The sequence below is a fragment of the Uloborus diversus genome, chromosome 4 (assembly GCF_026930045.1).
Source record: "Uloborus diversus isolate 005 chromosome 4, Udiv.v.3.1, whole genome shotgun sequence".
NCBI classification, from domain to species: Eukaryota; Metazoa; Arthropoda; class Arachnida; order Araneae; family Uloboridae; genus Uloborus; species Uloborus diversus.
This window is the reverse complement of record NC_072734.1, coordinates 72,465,186-72,489,099: the sequence shown is the minus strand read 5'-3', so window position 1 is coordinate 72,489,099 and position 23,914 is coordinate 72,465,186. Positions and strand designations below refer to the sequence as shown.

At 31.6% G+C, this 23,914-nt stretch overlaps 1 protein-coding gene across 1 annotated transcript in view; it reads left to right on the top strand.

The window, feature by feature from the left end:
* Positions 1-23,914, top strand: part of LOC129220633 (protein spaetzle 3-like) — a 58,923-nt gene that overhangs the window by 19,539 nt on the left and 15,470 nt on the right. The window contains exons 4-7 of the mRNA XM_054855063.1: positions 4,022-4,146; positions 8,203-8,253; positions 10,716-10,907; positions 13,907-14,032. Coding sequence (XP_054711038.1) covers positions 4,022-4,146; positions 8,203-8,253; positions 10,716-10,907; positions 13,907-14,032 — 494 coding nt within the window. The remainder of the gene's footprint in view (positions 1-4,021; positions 4,147-8,202; positions 8,254-10,715; positions 10,908-13,906; positions 14,033-23,914) is intronic.

Genomic DNA, 23,914 nt, shown 5'->3' with positions numbered 1-23,914 from the left:
TCAGAATTAGAACAAGCAAAAACTAATTGTTTTCTGCCCATATAAACTGTTTATTTTTAGCGGTTGATGAAAATTTTTCTTGAAATGCAGCGTTTAACCAATAACGACCCTTCTTCCTTGACCACAGCCAAATTTTACGATCTGCATCGATTTCATTCATTTACAGTTTCTTTGCCTTTTTTTTTCAAGGTAATTTGCACTTCTTCTATTTACGGCTAACTTACATTTTAGGAACCTTATTGTTTGTTCTGATTTTATGTTCAGTTATTTCTTTATTTCCTTTTAAGTTTGAAATGGCAAATAAAAAGTCGCTGCTAGTCTCACGTAAAAACCAACCATCGCTATTGAATTTTCCTCAACTCAGGGATCTTTCATATGTGTTTGTTTTCTAATTCTTATCTTATGAATAAAGATTTGCTATGCTGAATTTATATTAACACTAGTAAACCAGAAACTTTCTGTGCACGTAGGAAGACTAAAGGGACCAATGTGGCTCCTTCCTTATTTTCGAGAAAATTCTTAATAAATTTATTTCTGAGTGAATCAATATTCCGCACGCATCTCCTCTAATATACCCCAGGGGTCACTGTTGTCCTTTCCGTTTTTCTAGGTGTAATGTATGTGCATCAGAATCTTATTTTTAAGCATTTCTCGGAGTCTAACTAAATTTTTCCATAAATATACCGTCTGTTAGTCTTGTAGACTATTTTTGGATTTTAAATCTGCATCGCAGGCCGCTGAAAGAAATTTTTCTACTGAGAAAATTATTTCTTTGTAACTTTACATTAGTTCAGGAGTGTTTCTTCCCTTTTACATCAACAAATACAATAAAACAATTAAAATGTAAATGAAGTAGTTAAAATTGTGGCTTAAAGTATTACCCTGAATGACTCCATAAAAGCTTCAGCACGTAAATGACTAGAATTATCTGAATAGTGAAAAACGAAAAACTTGTCTGAAGAAACTTGCGTGAATCACTTCTGAGAATCAAGTAAGTCTGTACAGGATAACAAATCTTCCAGAGTAATCTTGCTGAAAAATCTATTTCATTTATATCGCTACGACAGCTGTTTTGACAAGTCGCGTTTCAACTTTTTTCCCTTTCCTCGCGGTCTATACATCAACTCTGAAGCGAAGATACTTTATGGTGTGGAGGACACTTGACAAGGGGATTACATCTGCTGAAACCAAGCATTGTGCTCCGCCCCGGGAGCAAGGGAAACATGATCGAGATTCGTGTTCTTGTCAGTCCTGAAATACGCAGTAGTAAGAAATGTATTTGAGGCACACGATTAGAAAAATATATGTCATCTAAATCAAAACGATTCGTCCTTTTAGCTTTGAGAGTTCCGAAGTTTTGATAGAATACCTGGCTCCTACTGCTTAATTTTTTTCTTTTAATGATGTATTAATCATTTGTTAAAACTTTTTTTTTCAAAAGGAATAGGTATAAGAAGTGTGCTAAAAAGTGATAGAGGAGAGAGAGAGAGAGAGTTGGTATATATTTCTTGTTTTAATTGATAACATTAAAAGAAATTTAACGCAGAAGCAAAAAAGAAAAAAAATCTAATCATAGAACCTGAATTATATCAAACATTATTCAATCGTTTAAAAAAATCATTCATCAATAGCAACCAAGCATTGTAGTAACCAATAGCTTGATTCGTATTTTTAAGTAGCTAACTCAAAGTATACAAATAATAGTATTCGTCACCTATTTCAGCTCAAAGATCTCAAAAAAATGCTACTCTAACAAAAAAAATTTCCTCTTTTTTTTTTTTTTTTCTTCCTGTGATTGTTAAATATACCGATTGGCAGTATAGTGAATTATTTGCAGTGTTAAACTCTCTACACTAACGAAGAAATCTCTTGAGAAACTAACTCCCATAAAGAGCAAGCTCAAAGTTTACCGACTTAATTCATTTTTGTTAAACGAGTTGAAGAAAAACGATTCTAATTACGATTGTTATTTTTTACTGGCAATTATAACGATTGGAAGAATTATCGATTATTTGCATTATAAACAAATATTCTCTCATCAGTAAGGCCAACAGAGAAATGTCTTGAGTAAACTGCTCCCGAGATGATTGAGCTCAAAGTTCGCTGATTTTTTTTAATTTTTGTTAAGGGTGCTCAAAAAATGTGATCATAAGTATCCTGTTCCTTTATCCTTTCGGTTTTTTTTTAACCAGAAATTATACTAATTAGCATTATTACGGATTGTTAACATTATAAACAAATATTTTCACAGGTCTAATATCAACAGCGGTTATCTCTTGAGCAAACAGCTTCCATGAAGAGTAGACTCAAAGTTTATCTACTTGATTCTTACTAGTTATTGAGAAATACGGCGCAAACTATTGTGTTATTTTTGATTGGTACTCATATCGATAGGCAGGGTGACTGATCATTTGCTTTGTAAATAACCTACCTCTTTCTGAGTCTATGCAAACAGAGAAATCTTTCGAGTAAACAGCTCCCATGAAGATAGCTCCTGTGGAGGACCTGTGAGTTAAAACAAAAACACGGCAAGTCTCACTCTTCCATTTAAACAGCAAGAAACTGTAGGCATTAGCCGGTGTAAGTTTTTAAGGTTAGGCGCGTGTCATCCATGCAAAAGGGTTCCCCCTCCCTTCTGTGTAATGGAATCCTTGCGGAGGCCGCTGAACGGTCAGTTACCGTCATTGAAGGGTCAAGGGTAGGAACCTAAGCAAAAGGCGTGAGAAAGCTTAAGTGTTGCAAGTTGAAAGAAAAATTGATTCTGCCTTTTTAGGTCGTGGATGCTTTTTAGTACTTCGAAACATTACGTTACCTGTGAGACGTAATGTTTATGTTGATGCACTTGTTTGTTTACTTTTCGCAAATAGATTAACGTATGGAATGATAACAGCTTGAGAAAAAAGGAAGAGCAACAACATGTCGACGTCATGTCGGCTTTTCATTGGACAAGTTCTCAAATGTGATAAGTTACGGGGAGAAAAAAAAAAAAAAAAAAACGTATGGGCAGAGTTGTTTAAGCTTAAAACCTAACTGCTGCCGTAGTACTTTAACAAAGGATACAACAGTGTTATTGGAATGGTCCTTCGGACATTCTTCCTGAACTAAATGAAAATTATTGATAAAATAAAAATTCTATATGAAAGAAAGTTTTCTCATGTTCAGTATTACAAATACTAAAGACATTTCCTATTGAATTTCATATATCAATGATATATTAAAGCTTTTGTTTGTGAAAGTCGCCAAACGCTGTAAGCCATGAAGCAAAAGGAGAAATAATGTGTAATTTAACGATGTTTTTTCAAGTAATCACATTAATGATCATGATAGGTTCATCAGTTTTAAATACAGCAATGATGAAATAGTATTTAATAATGCAAACATGTACCAAATATTTTGCGTATTATGTCAGTAAAGAGAGAGCACAGTTAGTGCACAGCTACAGTTAGTCAGCAGAGTTAGTGTGAAGCGAGAGCACAAATCTTTTTTTTTTGGGGGGGGGGGGGGCAAAACAAAAAAAAAGTATTGCTTAAATTTTTATGAATTTTAACATATGTTAAATTCTATAAAATACGAGACCATCAAGGTACGCCCCTTGTTGAATTGACACGGATTCTACCATTCATTTTTGTCTGCTAAGCAAGCCTTTAAATAGTACACTAGCGTGTATCCGTTATGATTCTTTTCATATTTTCCCCCCCTCAAATTGAAGTTAAGGTTAGAAAAAAGCTTTTATGAGTGTACTGTCGTGACAAAGTCAAGTTTTCTGTCATCGCCTATTGATACTTTTTATTTCAGCAAAAATATAATTCATCGGTATTTTATCGGCTAAATTGTTTCTATTGAAGCATTCAGTTGCTGGTTCATTCTCTTTAACAATTCTCATATAAGCAAAGATATACTTCAGTGCACTGCAGTTCGCGCTAGTTAATTTCTTTTGTCAAGCTCTTGTCTGGAGCATTTACCTCTTTTTTTTTCGAGTAGTACTTTATACGTCATTTATGATTTTCATATCTTCTTTCAGGCGACTCTTGCTGTTTTCGCGTTAACTCTGTGGCTGGAAGCCTGTGCTGAAATTCTCAGAGGATACCCTTGCATCAGGCGGAAAAATCAACTCTACTGCCCTTCGCCTGGAAACACCTATCCAAAGTAATAATTGTTATTCCGACTAAAATTTTCTTTATCCAAAACTGAAATTTCGTGACATGATCCGTTAAGGCCTCTTACGCACGAGGCGGTTAGATGGATCAACTTTATGAATACGTCCGGTAAAATGTCCGGTGAAAACCTCTTCCATTGTTGGTCAAAATTTTGCTGCCTAAAAAAAACTCTTTCACAGCATTTGCTTCTTTTTCTTTAGTTTTTTTTTCCAATTATTAATTTCATTCGCAAATGTCAAACTGTAAATGAGGTTCCAAATGTTTTACTGGATATAATAAATATAGTGTTTCAACTAAACGCAACGTAATTGCAGTTTCATTATCTTACTTTTACAATGTTTAAAATTTTTTTTAGTTTTAAAATTCTCTAAATTTTCAGAAAATTACCTTATTGTGCTTTGCTGTGCGCAACATTTTATTCCAGCTTTAAAAATGTTTCTCATTTGATTAATAATTATTGAATAATCAGTTTTGAAATGATGTCTTGAATATTTAGGTTATTACGAGAAGGAAATCATGCATGAATTGGAATTAATAAGAAAAAAATAGTGTTATAATTTTTCTTATTTGTGATAAGGAACTCTAAGGAATAAATAGTTATTGGATATTTTGCTTGAGAATATTCTCAGCTTTTTGAACAGTGGAGTTGATCATACATTAAAGTATCATGTCGAATCTCTCCGAGGCAATTACCTAAACCGCATATTTCCAGGGTAATTCCTGCACATAATCCTTTTTAGCGAAATTTCCCGTAAAAGGTAAAGAAAGGAAAAAAAAAGAAGACGACAGTGAAATAACGATTGTTGATATGATTCGATTTTATTTTCATTCTAAAGTTTTATTTTTTTTTTTTTTTTTTTGTCGGCGGTAATTAAAAGGGAATTCAGAGTGCTTTATTTTTTAATAGAAAGAACGAGCTGTGCAAACGATTTTGACGAAAATAATTAGCATTTTGTTATTTATTCATTTATTTTTCTAAAGTATGCTTAATATTATTATTGATATTTCTAATTTTTGGCAACAGGGAAATAATAAAACCCGAGACACTTTATTTTTACCCAAAAGAAAGAACAACAAACTTTTTTTAAAACAAAATAAAAATAAAATGTATTTTTATGTGCTTTTTATTTTTTACTTCTTTTGAAAACTATTAAAGAAGATTTTTTTCGCAAAAAATATATTAGCTGCATTGTTAAAAATATGCTGATACTTACTTTGTTCGTTTATTTATTTTTTACGACGAATCTATTTCATCAGATGAGGGAGGCTAATTATGTTTTTCAGAAATCAACAGTAAATGCTACGTAATTTGCACCTACAGCTAATTAAAAGAGTATTGACCAGATGCCAGAAAGTCGATGTTGGTAGACGGGAAAGTAAGCACGTTTAGTTCGGAACAAAACTTTTTGTTTGAAGTAAGAGGATTCTTTAATAGAATGAAAAAATTGTAGACATTCTTTGACTTATCTACATTATGTTTTACTATTTAGTTACGAGAAAACCATTTATCTATTTGGGAGAGAAGATCTTTCTTTAACTACTTGTTTATATTCTGTAAAATAACATTAATCTTGCTTATGTTACACTTCTACAATATTATATTCACAGTTGAAGTTTTAAACATCTTTTCGCTGCTGTCGTATCTGCTAAAATTTAATTTATTCTGCTGATCTTCTTATGTTATATGAACAATAAAACTTTTGTCATTTGAAACTCACACATCAGAGTGTACATTTACAAGATGTGGTCTAATATTTACAACATCCTCTGGGCAGTTCCTGACCAGTAATTGACTGAAATTACTTGTACTGTAAGTTTATTAATTTTAAAGTATTTTTCGGAAAGCTGGGAATTATGTAATAAACTTTCTGCTCTTGGTTTCATTTTGATTTGTTAATCTCTAATTCTTACCGTTCAGGTCTTAGTATTAATAAAGGAGGTCTTGAAACCCCGAAACACGCGTCTTCAATAAATCGCTAATTTGTGCTTGATCTACGTTTTTTACTACTGTTACAGCACACCATTCTTTCCGCACGTCAAAACTCGAAATTTTAGTTTCATAGACTTTGTAATGCTTGGATGTGTTGGGTTTTTGTCCAGAAATTTCCCGGGGTGACACTAAAAAAAAAAAAAAATAAATAAATAAAATAAAATAAAATAAAATAAAATCTGCGAATACTGAATCAAATAGAATAAAAACTAAATCTCGACTTTGATTATATTCCCAGGCGCTAAAAGGCTATTTTATGGTTTGCAGGTTTAATCTACCATACTGACCCGTAGTTCGGCTCTTATGTCTTTCATGATAAAATAGACTTAGAACACACAATTTATTCAATTTTTAAATGTTTTCTGTTAATATATTTTACGTTGAATCTATTGAAGAAAAAACTAAAGCTTTTATATGCATCCATTCACTTTTTATGCTGCCCAGAGCTCTTAATTTCAATAGTCAAACAGAAAGCCATTTTTCCCCTTGAGGTGATATGCAGCGAAAAGAATGAAAAAAAAAAAAAAAAACTCTCTGGAGCAGGGTAGTCCTAACTAAGGACTTTAACCCTTAAAGACAAAGCCGGAGGAACAAAAAGCAACATTTGGAGAAAAACTTTTCACAGCTAAACCAACAGTATGTTTTTGTCTCTGGGGGAAAAAAAAAACATTAATTTAAAGCGTTTGGCCTTTTTTTATATATATATGAGCGGATTTATGGTTAGCTCCAACCACTCAAAATCGTTAATCTACCTTTATGCCGACTGTATAGATTTTAACCAGACTCAATAAGGACTCACTGTTTTCAATTATTCAAGTATTTGATCACATTCTCATGCAAAACACCCTCACTTGATCAGCACCTAAGCATCTAGTTATCCTATTATGTGATTTAATAGGCAGATCAACAACAAAAGCAGTAATAGTAACCTTAAAACATCCCTACATGTTAATCAATCTTCATTTTTAACCTGCAGACACGTAGTAAACATTAGCTACATGCCTGATCAAACTAGACCGTATAATCAGCCCTTATAAATGTGGTTAAGCTATTAATTAATCTTTCTCAACCTACCAGATGAGACGCAGTGACTAACGAAGGGGGCACATAGCAGCAACCCTAAAGTGTGGCGAAAGCAGGATTGTCTGGTTAATGGCAAAAGTTCGTTGTCTGCTGCAAGGGAGGATCTAGAGCTGACTTCTGGCTGGGGTATAGAATAAGTTCTGGAGGTTTCATAAGTAAAAAATTCTTTATTTAACCCGTAATTTTGAGCAGGGATAAAATACTAAATAGAAATTTTTAAATTATAAATTCATAAATGGTATTTTTATCAATAAAATAAAAAACAAATTCCTCTTTTGCACATTTCCTACCTCAGAACATCTTTTCTTCGAAGTTTGTTCGGAAAAAAATCTACCTTTTAGACGAGAATTCATAGAGAATTTTAATTTATCCTTAGGCTCTTTCGTATTTTTTTTTTTTTTTAAATTGTTCAAAATTTGAACGAAAAGTTGAAATAAAAGAATAAAACATAAGAATGAGGTGCGCTGACCAAGCATAGAAAAAGTTAGGTTCGTTTAAGATTGTCACCTTAAAAGTTATTAGACATGGAGGGGTATTTTTCAGCGTAAACTGGAACATTCAGCTCATCGTTTTTTTGTCACCGGACATTTATTTGTTCTTTGTGAAATTTTAAAGAGAAATATTAAACCTTCTTTCGTGTTTTCAAAAAGCATTTACTAAAATCTAAGCTAAAAGCATATTTCTGCTTAGTTTGCCGTTTTTAATTTTGCCATAAAATGCTTGATTTCGTCAAGTTTCATTGTCGAGCAGAATTATTTAACTACATAGCACTGCGCCTTGGTTGTACTTGTTTTCATTTTTGATTAATGAAAATCAGATGCTTATTAAAGTGTAATTTTTTCTGTGTTTATTTTTTATTTCTGTGTTTATAATTTTTTAGTATGTCTGCTTCTTTTCTCCCTTGCCATCCGGTTTGAAATTGTTGTAAAAGTGCAAAAATTAAAGCCCATTTTTTTCTTTCATTTTCCCCAGTTCGACCGAGAGGGACGAAGACCGGACAGGCAGGGAGAAGAGGAGCAAGAGGTAAACTTAACATATTTTACGATTTTTTTTCAAATTATTATTATTATTATTATTATTATTATTATTATTTTTTTTTTTTGTATTTGAATGTAGCGAATTTCCTGATATGCAACCTATACTAGACTGCTAAGATTATTTTATTTTAGTTTACATTGCGCATTAACTATATTTAACCAAACTATGTAACTTGCTTGTGTTGAACAGCTATGTTTCCAGAAACGTTTGCTCAACTAAAAAGTTTCAATTTAACGTGTTCTATTGTATTGAAATAAATCAATGGATTTAAGTTTTATACTTGCAGCTTATTTATTTTTATTGTGTTTATTTATCTGTACACTTTATTTATATATATATATATTTATTCTTTTATTATTATTATTATTAATTTATTCATATTTTGTCTTGCGTGCATTTGCAAAGCATTTCTTTAATATAATGATGCAAAGAATTTCACATCCAATTGATCCTTATCATCTTATACTTTCAAATAAATTTCCTTATTTTTTTCCGAATATTTCATTTGCCCTTTATGTGTTTACTAGCTGCGTGCCCGGCGTTGCACGGGCTACCTCGAAAATAAAAGTTATGTCAAGTGACGCCTGTTCAACCCTCAGGCTTGAACAAAAAGAAAAGAAAAAAAAATCAGTAAAGTTTTGCGGCAGTTTGCGGGAAAACAACCAAAAAGTAAACATTTTAAATCTCACGAATACAGGAAAAGCCTTTAAAACAAAATCAAGAATGTTACTTCTTCATATTCGAGAAAGAAAATGGCAACATATCTTTCGTCTGAATGATTTTCTTTACCCCCGCTATAAATTTTAATAAAAGCATTGTTGCTGAAAGTTGAGATGAAGCAATGAAAAATAATTTAAATGGAGGAAAGCCTTCGAAAAATATGGATTTTATTTTGAAATCTAAGAGTCATAATTAATAATTTTTAATTGATATCTCCGCTAATTATTATCGGAGGATTATGTTAAATAGCCAAACATGAAGACGGGAAGATGACGAATCCATCGATACCTGGTTTGATGGTCAGTTCACTGTCGTTCGGGAGAAGAAGCTTGGACATAGATAGATAGATAGATAGATACTCAGATTTTATATGTATAAGATACTATGCATTAATGACACTTAATATTAGTGTGAAAATTTCAGTATTTAAAATAGAATACGCATAGTAGTTCTTAAAATTACAATTTATTCATGACGCAATTTTCATGCATCAAATCATTTGCAAATATTTATCACAAATTTCGAATTTCTCATGATAAAAAAGATTGCAACAGTCAGAAGGGAAAAAAACGAAGTAGAGAATGTGCTGCAAAAAATTATACTTGAAGTCAATATTGCAGCTTTATGTTTTTCAACGAGGGAGAAAAATGAAATATCTAATCATTTTCATCATCACTGAACGTATTTTAGTTGATAGTTTACTTAAAAGAGGGATTCTGTATGCATTGCAACTTCTACCTTCGTCATATGCGATGAAATTCAAAGTTCTCAAAGAATACATCAATTGAATAAAAGATGTGTGAATCTGGAGAAACTTTATGTCTTGAAACAACTTTTAGATCAGAGAAAACACCATGTACTTATTTATAAAGATAAAAACTTCGCGCGCAAAAAAAAAAAGAAAAAAACAAACACATTTCACTGCCTCAAAAAAAAAAAAAAAGTAATAAGTTCTAAGAGAAACAGAATATCATATTTTTAATTATAAAAACCTAGTACTTTTAAAATATAGCATTACGCAAAAAATCTCCAATCATTTTAGAAACATTTGCAAATGGAGGTCACACAAAGTCATAAACTCTTTAATAACATCTGTTTTAAGTCCGTTGAAAAACTTTTTTTTTCTTTTACAAAGAAGTTTTGTTTGCAAGGTTGAAATATTTTTAGATTCAAGAATTTTGAGTTTAAAAGAAAAAACAAAATCAGCTTATTTCCGAAATAATATTTTTAGCGTTTCATGATATTACTCATATTACTCGGTGTTGATTTTCAGGTAAAGAAATTATTTTACTTAAGCTTAATAAATGAAATTATTTTATTAAATACCCAATGGCAGACTTTTATTTGCACTTCTTTTCCTGCACTTAATTTCCATTTATAGAGAACTTTTATATATTGGACGAAGAGCAGATTGTTTACACATAAAAATAAGTTAAAATAATACTTCATTTCTTTTGCTAGAAATTAAGCTCTGCTATACGAGAAAAATAAAATACAAGATGTTTAAAAAAAGGAAATAGATATTGAATCCGTTAAAAATATTTCATTTTTTAATTAAACCTCTGGATATGAAACGACCGTAAAGTATTTAATCCAGTACATATAAAATTTATTTTTCTCTTGCTATATGTGAAGACTGAATGTATCGCAACGGGCTTTAAAAATTGAAACTCATCTTTCGTTTTAGGATTTGTGAAACTATTCACTTATTCATGCTTTCGTTTCAGAGATCGCATCGAGAAATTCATTGACGAGAACAAAGCTCTAGTGAAACGAATGGTGGGCGAATATTCATTCGGCAACGAGGATGACAATAACACGCCGGCCTTCAGGTTCGACCAGTTCGAGACATACGATGGTCATCCTGTCCATAGCAGAAATAAGAGAGCAAGAACGGCATTTGGAGCATCATCAAACAAGTGAGTGAATGTTTACCCAATTATCTTTTTTCGATGATTATATCTTGGTCTTAATGAAACACGAACAATACTGGAGTTGTTCTTTTCGGTTAAAGTTTCTGAGCCACCTGTTGGCCCAGTTCTGGTTTCCTTAATTCCACCAATGTCTTGCCTAAGCTCAAGCAAAACAGGAGTAGTTATTTTCGTATAAAATTTGTGTTTTCAACTAGAAAAGTTTTCTATTTCCGAAATTTCATCAATTTCTTGGTGGAACACGAACAATACTAGAATTATTCATTCCGGCAAAAGTTTTTGAGTTATTGATTGGCCAAGTTCTATTCTTTTTAAGTCCACCATTGTCTTGCTTAAACACAAACAATATTGGAGTTGTTGTTTCAGTGTAAAACTGTTGCATTAACCAATGGTCAATTTTGGTAGCTAAAACTTCCATCAACGTCTTGTATAAACATGAAGTTGTCAAACTGGTTGTGCAAAATTCTACCAATGTCTTATTCAGACACGGAAAATTCTTTTTGCATGACTATTGCGTCACCCAATGGTAAAGTTCTGTAATTCAAATAGTCACCTTCATTTTCTGTGAAGGAAAATATTTATTGGTATCTAAGTACTTCAAAAATACAAAGAATGATCAAGAGGACAATGTTAAAACACAAGAAACTACCAAAGATATTGCTGGTACGTGTATTTCGTTCTGAAAAAGATTTTTTCTCCTTAATACATGCGCGTTGTGAGCTTCGGACTTTCTTGCAGCCTCAAAATGCATGTTTGCACAATGGTTTGATATTTTGTGCGTTTAACATTGCTTGCTGTCTTACCTTTATTTTCCTTAACAAATGTATAAATTTACTTTTTTTTCCCCCCGAACTTAACACTACTTTCGCTTTCAATTTCGGACGAGTCTTTTCATAAAGGTACTTAAAAAATGAAGATGGTGAACCTGTTTTTAAGATGATTAGGTTATTAGATAGATTGTTTTGCACGAAAAAACATGAAAGAAAATGTAAACTGTTATGCAGTTCTTCATGTGATATTCAACGAATAAATTGGGGGCAGGGGGGGTATATAAGGTTGTAGCATCAACAAATAGAACGACATGTCATACTTTAAGAGATATAACTACAATTGACAAAATATATAAAAAGTATTACAAGTTTCAGATACAAGATGGATGAAAAATTTTTTCTCATATTTAAAAGTAACCATATCCCCCTCCCCCCACTATTTTTTTTTCTGGATATGCCACTGATAGTGAGAAATTGTATGATATATTAAATAGTATTGTTTAAGGAATGCTGAGTTAAGATGTAAAAGTTAATCCCTGTAATGCTCTAAATAAATAGTTCAATCATAAATCGCTTATGTACAATGGGTATTTTGGTTCGAGAAATCTATAATAAATATCATGATTATGTGTGTGGACAGAGCAGTAATTTTTAGCCCCTTACAAAAAGTAATTAATGAAAAACATTAAAAAGATTTTAACTTAAAACTTTCGTTGGATGCTTTTAGATCCATAAGTTCACGCACTAGCGCAGCCAGAAATACCTTCTAGAGGGGTTTTTGATCAAAACAGCCCTTTCATACGCTTAAACTACTGTATTAGAATTTACATTTATGTTAAAACCAATGACTCTGGGGGGTGCTTTCACCCCTCCCCCTTCGCTGGACCACTGATCTCACGTCATCTGCAATGAAAATTAGGTTTCCTGAAACACACAAGCACGGCACACACACCCACACACGTGTATGCAAATATTTGCATCTTTTGTACGTAATTAACTTTATTGTTATCAATTCATTTCCCTGTTTTATTTCTTATTAAGGATGGAATTTAAGTGTCAATGTGCTCTAAAAGTAGCGTTTTGAACTTTAAAGCTACTTTATTTGGAAGCTTTAAACAATTTGGAATCTCCATGAATCATGAAAACAAGTTGACTGATATTCAGTAAATTACCGCCCATTAGCCAGGGCTAAAGCAGAAATACGTGAAATACACCGCCAACTCAGTCATTTTCAGCCGAGGACTGCAGTTTCGTGCTTATTAGCACTCGTCAGCCCGGCATAGGAAAGTGACTGAGCTGGAGACGGAAAACCTCTTAAGGAAGCCAAGAGTGCGAAACAAACTGGTAGCTAATATAGAATTAACAGACCAGACGAGTGACCGAAGCAATGGTTCGGTTCAACTCGAAGATTGAACGCGAGACAAGGTATATTCAGTAAATTACCGCCCATTAGCCAGGGCTAAAGCAGAAATACGTGAAATACACCGCCAACTCAGTCACGACTGAGTCAGTCATGACATGTTCGCACTTTTGGCTTCCTTAAGAGGTTTTCCATCTCCAGCTCAGTCACTTTCCTACGCCGGGCTGACGAGTGCTAATAAGCACGAAACTGCAGTCCTCGGCTGGAAATGACTGAGTTGGCGGTGTTTTTCAAGTTGACTGATATTTATCTAATTTAGAAGTACCTAATGCTACATGCTGATCGCAATAGATAAGCTTAGCCAGTGGTGCTTAACCTTTTTCTCCGCGCGGCCGCATCTCATATTAAAATGATTCATACGCGGGCACAGATCAAATTTCGAAATATTTAAAATGTATCTAAATAACTTGGGAAAATACAGAAAAGGAAAGAAAACTAAAAACCAATAATGGTAGTTATCATTACTATGCTTCTTTTATCAAATGCACCTGTTTTTCAGACACTAATTTCTGAATATTTGGCTACAAATTTGTAACATCGTCATTTACCGTGAATTTCGATTTTTAACATTCTACAAAACAACAGGCCATATGAATCAGCTTCGTGTGCCGAATATGGCCCGTGAACCGTAGGCTAGGTACCACTGAGTTAAGCTAATGGACTTCGGAAAATTAATTTTTCTAGCAGACAATGTTCTCCATTTTAAAACTTCTGTCAAGCAGATTGTTTTGAAAGCTCTATTGTTATTTGCCTTAGTTTTTTTAATCGTAAATTGAGTTAGTATTTTCATGTTACAGAATTGATGCTTGCGAATCAGCCGTGGAAATCGTAACCCCGTACTGGGCGTCTAACAGTGCCGGGAAAATACGAGCAATTGTAAACACACAACACTTACAGCAAGCAATACAGCAAGAAGTTTGCCAGTGAGTACCAATTCATTCATTCATTTATGGTCAATGCTATGTTGTTGATGGTTGTAAGTTAACTGTCATAATTTTCTCCAAACAATTCTAAATATTCATCTTAATTATTATATTTTTGGCAAAAATATGGTAGCGTTCAAAATTTCTAAGAATAAGAAATGACAAAATAGATATTCGACAGATACAAAACTAAATGATGTATTTTTGAAATACAAAAAATAAATAAATAAATGAAAACAATAAAAATAATTTCAAACAGATAGAACATTTCATTTATAAAATACAAAAGACCAACATCTTGTAGAAGTAGAAAAAAGTATTGGTAAAGAATGTTCTTATATAGTATTCATTTATTTATTTTAAAATTTAGCTTAATAACCTTAAAGAATTAAAAGTTAGATTCGATTAATAGTGAGAGAGATAGAAAAAAAAACAGAATGAACAATCTGTCAATCAACTCCAATTCACACTTCGTGTATTTAATAGCAAATGAAATATAATTAACTTATTAAACATTCTTAAATTAAAATTGATCCAAGCAAAAAATATTTTCCATCCGTAATTAAATATTTTCAACAATTACAACAAAGAATTTTACTTCATATTTCCCTGTATAATGACGCAGCAAAGGAGAAAAAGGAATAGAGCGTTCTTACTAACTTCTGTTCTCATTCCATCGTTTTCATTACATTTTTCTTTAAACTGAAATGGGTCACTTTCCAGAAAACGTAACTTTTGAATGCAAATATTTTTCAATTTCGAAACCTAAGTTTTCCTTTTTTTTTTTCATTCTTACATGAAAGTGTTACCTACTAGAAGTAATCAGAAACAATGGCCCAGCTAAGTTCCAATTATTTTACTCATAAATAAAAAAATTAAAAAATGTCTTGTTCACGGAAATAAAAAAAAAAAAAAAAAAGAAAAATACTTTTAAAAATCGAGACCAATTTAAAATCAAATTTTGAGGATATACTGGCAATTTATAATTTTGGTAGAATGCCTATTATTGATGTACAGTCGGACCTCCATATATCGAAGTAGCAAATTGCCGGAAAAAAATTCGATATATAGAAATTTCGATATATAGAAACCATCTTATTTTATCTTAAAAATCTCCTAAAACATTAAAATTAAAGCTAATTTTTGTGTATGAAACCTAATTTATAATTCATACGAGCATCGGATTAAATGAGAGTTAATAATTAAAAATATAACAGAAATTACATTTTTGCGCCTTCATGCATTCTTCATTCTTCGGCAATTCTACTTGATCCGCAACATTAGAGGAGTTTCGTTTTGACAATGTAATCGAGAGAAAAGTAAAAAATCTACTTAACTTGAATGATTTTTACTGCAGCTAAAACGACTAGGAACGATAATCAACAGACAAAAGGGATGACTTTGAACTGATTTTACAGTGTTACTGGTTACAACTAAGATAGTATTTGATATGAACTTGAGGGAATTTAAGAACTCTAGAACGAAACAACGATCTATCTACACACCCCTCAACATCAGATTCCTTATGAGTTTCGTAGCAACCTTTAGTGAACATAATTTTCTCCCCTAACCTTTATTTTTAATGAGACAAACAGCCAAAAAAAGGAAAAAAAATCTACGAATGTCTCGAAAAAAATTCGATATATAGAGATTTTTTCGATATATAGAAACAATTTTTCTATGTAATGAACATAGAAATTTGCTGGGATTTCGATATATAGGAAATTTCGATATGTGGAAGTTCGATATATGGAGGTCCGACTGTATTTCTTCTCCATCATTTATTTTCACCTGAGAGATAATAACAGTGATAAGGTCTGTGTCGGAGGTGAGATTCGCGGAGGTGAGGAATTTCCCATTAATATAGGCCTAATAGATACATTTTTCAGGGAAATTTTTTTTCTTCCTTGCTACAATCTGCACATGTTAAGCATATGAAAACATTTTCACATTTTTTTTACATTAATTTACATCCCTGAAATTCAAGTTCACGGAAATGAGAAATCAGAATAACCATACTAAGTTTTTGAAGCAAAATCTATCTTTTTGTTTTCGACAAAAATCTCATAACTTCAACAATGGCTGAAAATAAACAAGGGGGCTCCCTTGTATCATGGAAAATAAAATTTGATGTCATTACTGCCACGTGTTAATGAGGAATGGCATTTTGTGTTTAGGTAACGGAGGTGAGAATTTATTGTGTGACATGACTTCTTGTCCTACTAAAACGAAATAAAACGCAATATTAAAAAATTTAATTTATTTAAACAATTAGTATTTGAGACACTTGTGAAAGGAATAATTAATAAATAAGTATATACTTTTAATTAAACAAGTTATTAAGCAACATAAACAGTCACACCAGGTGTGCGATATGCCACGGAGGTAAGAATTCACATGTTGTGAACCAAAAATATACTAAAGTAAAAATTATTATTGAAAAATTGTTGACAGGTTTAAATAGATATATATTTGATAGGAATGAAAAATCATTGTTAAATGAATGGTTCTTTAAAATTCTTACTGTAAAAGTCATGTGACAGAAAGGGTTACACTTTTTGAACAATGACACAAATAGTTCTCTAGAATTCAAGATCATTCGGAGTGATTGCTTGAAATTTTTGCTATCAACAAAACAGTGAAATTTTACTAAATCTCAATACGTTTGTCGTGGTAATGCATATTTCATTCAGCTACTCGTGTTAGATTGAAACTCTAAATTTCAAACTGAGCGAAATTCAAGATCTAATTAGATTCTGGATCATAATAGCATTTCATAAAATTACATATTTAAAGGAAAAATTAATTTTGTCTCTCTACTGTTCAACAAAAAAAGAGCTTATTGTATTAATCTCTACCCTACCCCTTTTTTTTCTTTTGAATTTCAAGCTTTATCGAAATGAAATGCTGTAGAGAACTACAGTTACACTTCAAGCCGAAAACTTTTCAGAACATCTAGCGCGATTTTGGATCAAATAAAGGTTGCTCTACAGTAAGGGCCAAGGCTGCGACTACTAACGATGGGGTCAGGTATCATTTTTAACTCCGAGCCCTTCCTCATGCTCTTCTTGTTTCGTAATTGGTCAAAATGTGTAGGGAAATGTGGGGCAAAGTGAAATACTTAAGATAGTATAAACTTGTTCACAATGAACGATTTGGAAGTTTGTTTTTGAAATTACAGAACATAAGGAAAGAACAATGTAGTTTATGATAAAACTTGCATTGAAACATTATTATTCTTATTTTTGGCAGTAAGTTTGTAACTTCAAAAAAGTGGGAAAATTCTCACTTTTTTTTTCATGGTGTCAAAAGAAAAATAAACTTTTTCTGGTGAAATATTTTCTATTCGATTATTAAAAGTATTTTCGATCAAATGAATGAGTAAATGAAATAATGAATGAGTAGTAAATGAAATAATGAAAATGTAATTAACAAGTGAACTAATAAATGAATAAATGAATTAATTATTAATATATGAGAAAAAAAGTAAATGAGTAAATAAAATGGTAAATTAATACGAAATAAGTGAATGAACGAAAAAGTAAGAGAATTATTAAATGGAAGAATGTGAATGAATTAATTAAGTGAATATGCAAGTGATTTAATGAAGGATTGAATAAGCATGTATATAAACAATATGAACTATTTCACTTTATTCCATTTATTTGCTCCGATGCACTTGGCTAATTGTACAAAACATTTAATATACAAATAAGCTTATTATTAACTAAATAAAAACTGGACCGAGTATTAGTAGGTCTGAATTAATATTTAAAATGTTAATAACAAGAACTTGATCTTTATATAGTAAGAAAAATAATATTTGAGTTTTAACAAAACATTACAATATGAGTATCCATTTTTGAAAATTGCTTGTATTATCATTACTTTGATCTTCTGAAGTAACTTTTTCCTGCCTAGAATAGACAGTATATGTTACTACGTAGTTAAAATGTTTCCAGATAGGCAGCGCTAAAATCAGAGAAAATATTTCAATATTTCACTTTGCCCTGCTATTTTACTTTGCCTCACATTCCACTACATCTTCTCCAAAATTTGAAAAAGAATTTTGAGTTCAGCGGAAAAATGAGACTGGATATTCTTCCTAAAGTAGTTAGTCTGTCCTCTTCTTACTTTCTACCGAAGTCGATAAGCAAGTACTCTATAGAAATCGCAGATAGAAATTTCAAAAATTAGGGGACCTATATCATGACTTTACTGTTCAACGATCAGGTACAAAATAAGCTTGTTCTACAAAAGCCGCATAAAAATGGTAGATTGAATCACTCGCAATGAACAGCAATACATTTGAGATTAAGGGGAAAAAAAAGAACTCTTTATAAGCCCGAACATTTTGAATATCGATTCTCAATCCAGGTTGTACTTATACCTAGAAATTGAAATTGCAATTCTAGCTCTTAGCAGTATTTAATAGCCCATACAATTCGCAACTCCAACAAACTATAGGGGGCGCTGAAGTCACTGTCTAATGGCGGATGAAAAAGGTAAAGCAAACAAATGCCGTAACTTATAACTTGCTTTGTTGTTTAGTAAATGACAGTAATTTTTCATCGTGTTTGTGGGAAGCTTTCTTTTTTATTCTTCTGTAATTACATTGCACCATAAATTGTCTGAAGCCTGTAATTTACTCCAAAGAAAACACGTGGAATGGAATGTTCTACCTCTTTCGGTAGTATTGTTAATCATCGCAAGGTAGCGTATTCGAGCCCTGGAGTTGCAAATTGAAAAAAATTTAGTAATTCGTTAGAAATGCAGACAAAAATTTAGAACAACTTTAACTGAAATAAATATGAAATTCAGGATTCAGGCTGGAATATATAACTTTGCAATTTAACGATGAAAACTAAATTTATAATGGTACATTTTAGTAGATAATAATATGAAAAAAATATATAATAATTTTCAGAATCAGAAAAAAAGTACTTTTACTTACGTCTTGATCTTATATCAGACGCATGATCATCTGAAAGGAAAAAGAAAGGGGGAAACATTTTAAAATTACAGTTGGTTTCAACACTTCACTTACTTAATTTCCAAAAAGAAAAAATAATAATCACATGTAAACTTTTTAAACTCTTCATTTAGTTTATAACTAATTTCCCTGTCGCAAAATTTTTATTTTAAGTCATTCGCAAGGATGTAAATAAGACGAAAAATAAATTTTTAACTTTGAAATATAAATATGACTCATTGACAGCACTATTATTTTTTCTCTTCTTTCTTTTAATTTAGAAATACCGAAAGACGCGTCAGTAAATGGGTAGAAGAGTTTTTTAAGAGGGAAGGACCTTTTTTCTTATCAAGGGGGATATTGTCAGTTAAATAAATGATAAGAAAGTATGATATATGTCCTTATTTCTTAAGTCATTCTTTGATCTGTAGTTTTTAGTGATGGAGAAAATGATATCTATTGCAGCATAGATCAGTATCAGAAAAATGTATGGGCAGTTCATATTTACTTAGCTTAGAGTCAATTGCATTCTTTTCTATGATCTTAAATATTAACATCCTCTTATTTATAAAAACTGGGTGAGAAAAACGATCCATCCAAAAATTGTATTTTAATTCACGTTTTATGATATACTGGAGATTCCCTATATCTAGACAAGAGTTACCTTTGCAGCAACACTCAAATACAAATTTTGTGATGCTGTTTTTATCTGAAAAACTAGTCTTGACACGAGCCACCAAACTGTTTGCTACCACTGAAGTTGAGTTTTTAAAGCTTAAAATAATATAAAAGCTGTACTTTTGCTTCTATATTATTATAAATTGCAATGTTTAAGTAAACATACTGAATATTTAAGTATGTTGAAAACTAAATGTATAATTTAGGCTTTAATATAAAATTTTTACGAATCGGTTTACGCTAGCAAATGGATTCTTTAACTTGCACAATATCCCATAATTCTTTATTCTACCATAAATACTTTTCAATCATTTTAGTTGCTTATTTATTTATTTATTTTTCATTTATTTTTTTCGTGTTAAAATTATATCCAAGAAGAATCTATAAAATACAGCAAAGCTCAAGTCACACGATAGTTTTAAAAGATCAGATAACAGAAACATAATTCTTGAGTTTTACGTTAATCGCCATAAGAATTGCATTCATGTACCAAGACCAAGAAATGATTTTCCCCCATCTCTTTTCCTGTCCTGCCGATTGCATCTAAACTTCCCAAGAATCCAGCTTTGCTTATCTCTGGGTCATCAGCAGAGAAATTGAGTACCGAGATTTCCCACTGGGACGATTATTGGGACAAGTAAGAATCCCACAAAAATCCTCCCCATCCCCTCCCATTATATTAAATGTACCTTTCTGTCCTTCTTGAACTGATATACGGAAATCCGAGATGAATATTTCTCTCTTGCCTTCCGTTAGAGTCTTCCCTACCGCTTACGCCAATTACGGTGACCCATGTTTGGACATTTATGGTTGTCTGACTCGATTTAAGCTCCCTTGCTTTGTTTGGGGTGCGGGGGGAGGCGTTCAGGTCCCGGCCTTTCCCATCGGACACTTTCTTGATTAAGCTGTATTGAAGATAAGCTAAAACATCGTTTTTCAACGAAAAATGCGTCCCGTTTCAGATTCCTTGTTGATCGCATCTCATCAAATTGAAGCACATCATTGAGTTGTAAAAACTGCCGGATTTGATAAATAATTATCTTGAAGGGCTTTTTACTGAGCTCATACCTGTCGCTTAGGGGGACAGGGGAAAATCTCTCGTGTTACACTGTAGTTGCACACTGTAAAAAAAAATAACTGTCGCATATTGCACTAAATGATGATGCAAATTTATTGGCTCCAAAGTATGGTGCATTGATTTTAGCGCATTTTAGAACAACATAAGCACGTTTTGGTGCTTTTTTGCGCACGTTGGATCAAAGTAATGCAAAATTCTACTCGCTTTTTTGTAGCTAGTAAATTAGCACCATAGTTTGGTGCAACATAGCACAATTTTTTTCTTTCCATGTATCTTTATGGATTTGTACTTTTATGTAGAACATACTGAGTAAGCTACTATATAAATGTAGAAACTATATATAGTACTAATATAGTACTAATTACTATAAGTAAATATAATTAAATATGAATAAACCCTATAATTAAATATAGTACTATATATAGTACTAATTACTATATATATGTAATTCATGCCCTTTTCAACTCCTCCGCAAAATTTTGTAATGATGGACCTGTCTGTGCTTTTCGATGGTTTATGAGCAAAGACTTGTTAGAATGCGATTTTTTCCTATATATATATATATATATATATATATATATATATATATATATATATATATATATATATATATATATATATATATATATATATATATATATATATATCTCTACTTTTCTCATTTGCTTCCAGTTTAAGTATTCTTCATTTTTTATTTTATGGCTACACAAATTATAGAGTGGTTTTAGTTTAATTTAGCCTGTGAGGACAAATATTGTGATTCATGTGTCGTCATATCGGCTTTAGGGACAAAACCTATCAATAAGAAAACACTAATTCAAAATTTTACCACTAGAGATGTGGAAGGGGTGCATGAAGGAAAAACAATTGTGTAGGAATTAAAAGCTTCATTGCATCACAAAATTTATTTTTATTATATATGCTGCACCTATGTGGCGACACCTAGTGTTCAACCTAGTGTGTATGTAATTAACATTACTGTTTTTTTTTTAATCATTTGTTTAAAAAAAAAGTCAGTTTCTTATTATGTGATACCTACAGATATCGTTATGTGATATAGATAACTTTCTCCTTCCTGTATAATTTTCCAAATTTGTAAATACCGTTTCTAGTGTACATTAGTTCCTTAAGTGTTTCTAACCTGTTAAAAATAGTTTCGCATCTGTATAACATACGTAACCCTTTCCTTCCAATTGATTTCGTAATTATTTACTAAAAATTAGTTTCTTTTTTGTTTTATAATATTACATTTTCAGTATAGCAGAGTGTCTTTTAGCATGTCTAAGAAGAAACAAAAGGAAGGCAGAGCATTCAAAATCCAGTTAATCGGGGAAGATGATAACATTAACAAATTTTACATTTAGGTTAACGTTGCAGAAGTTCAGATTTCGCACTATATTTGACTTTAGAAGGAGCTACGGATGGCTTAATGCTGGATATCCTGTTGGAAAGGTTAAAATATAAGTCTTCTGCTTTTTGTTTCTCAAAATAAATTGACAGCACTATATACACGCTTCTCAGGCACAAAACTGAAACTAAGAACTCCAAATTTACAGAAAATAAAAACGTAAACAAAGCAAAGAAACTCCTCATTGAAAGATAAATAAGATTTACAAGAAAATTTGAAAAATAATAAACTAGTATGATCCTAAACGTTCTATGTATATATCTTCTCCACAAATATGTGGGTTTGTTTATTATTTTGTTTGTTTGTTCGAAAGTCATCTCATTTCATATCAGGTGGGCAGCTCTGAAAAGTGTCACATAACCATCACAGATTTTATTTAAAAAATTATAATAGTTACACCTACAGCTAACGAACACATAAAATATCCCAAAATGATTTTAAAAGAAATGTTTTTGTTACTTCAGTTTACAGCCTTTTAAAATTCAGCACTGATCAAAATTGACCATTTTAAAAAAAATAGCAAAACACAGAATCAATTTCAATTGTATTTAACTTATCACTTTTTTTCCTTGTGAATAACTAAGAAACAGTACATTTGTACATCTTTTTAAAAAATTAGTTGGATTTATGGATAAAGGAAAAATTGTTTTCGAGAGGAAATAATTTTTTTTTACTAATTTTAAGAATTGCTTCCTTTTTTTTTCACTAAACATGTTTAAAAATATTAGGTCCTTATAAATGAAATTTTTGTACCACATTTTATTGTAAGCTTTAGATGCATACAACCTCGGAAATTAAATTTGCAATTTCAAAACTTTAGACTATTGAATTGAGCTCGCTCAAAAATTCCACTTTTTAAAGGGCTAATTTTAGCCCCTTTTAATACTTAACCGGTTGATATCCATCAACGTGCCTGGCTTATCTCTGAAGATTTTGTATAGCGTTTTGAAGGCGATGTTATGGCCATGATGTGCATGTAAAATGATCAATTTTCTTAGAAGTTGATCAACTAATATGCTAATAGTTTAGTGTTTCACAATTAAAGCAATGACGTAATATGTTAATAACAGTTAAAACATTTCTTTTTCTGGTTCTGTATCAGTTTATCTTATTTTATTTTTCGACAGAGTTTTGCACTCGCCGTTGTTTAAATGCCATTAAGAATCATAAACTTCTTTCTAACTCTTAAAAACTTCAAAGGGGAAATCAAACTGTGTCAAGTTACTGCTTTTGTTTAAATTGCACTTTCCTGAGCCCTAACGCTATTTTTATCTATGGAAACTTATTATTCAATTTTTACGTCTTTTTTATTTTATTTATATTTTCACTACATTTCATTCTTTTACCATTTTATCACTGAAATTGTAAATATCTTCATGCTAGGAAGTCGCCCTTCAAGGTATGACGGATAAAAATTGTTTCTACATTTGAACGAAGCCATTGCCTGTTTGGTGATATTTTGATAGTTGAAATTGTAACCCTAACTCCAGTGGAGTAACCCTAAACTACAGTAGATAGCGTTTATTGTTGACTATTTTTTCGTTTCTTCATTCCCCTGAAATGACACAGTATTACCAGTAAAACTGTTAATAGGCCAGATCGAGTTCAGCCTTGTTACGATAAAGCCTTTCCCTGCATATTAAACATTACCAAAACATATTATCAAATTATCATGCCGTGGCGCGAGTTTCATTGTTGAAACACGCGGGTGACTCGATCATCGGCTATTATTCATATGAGGATAAA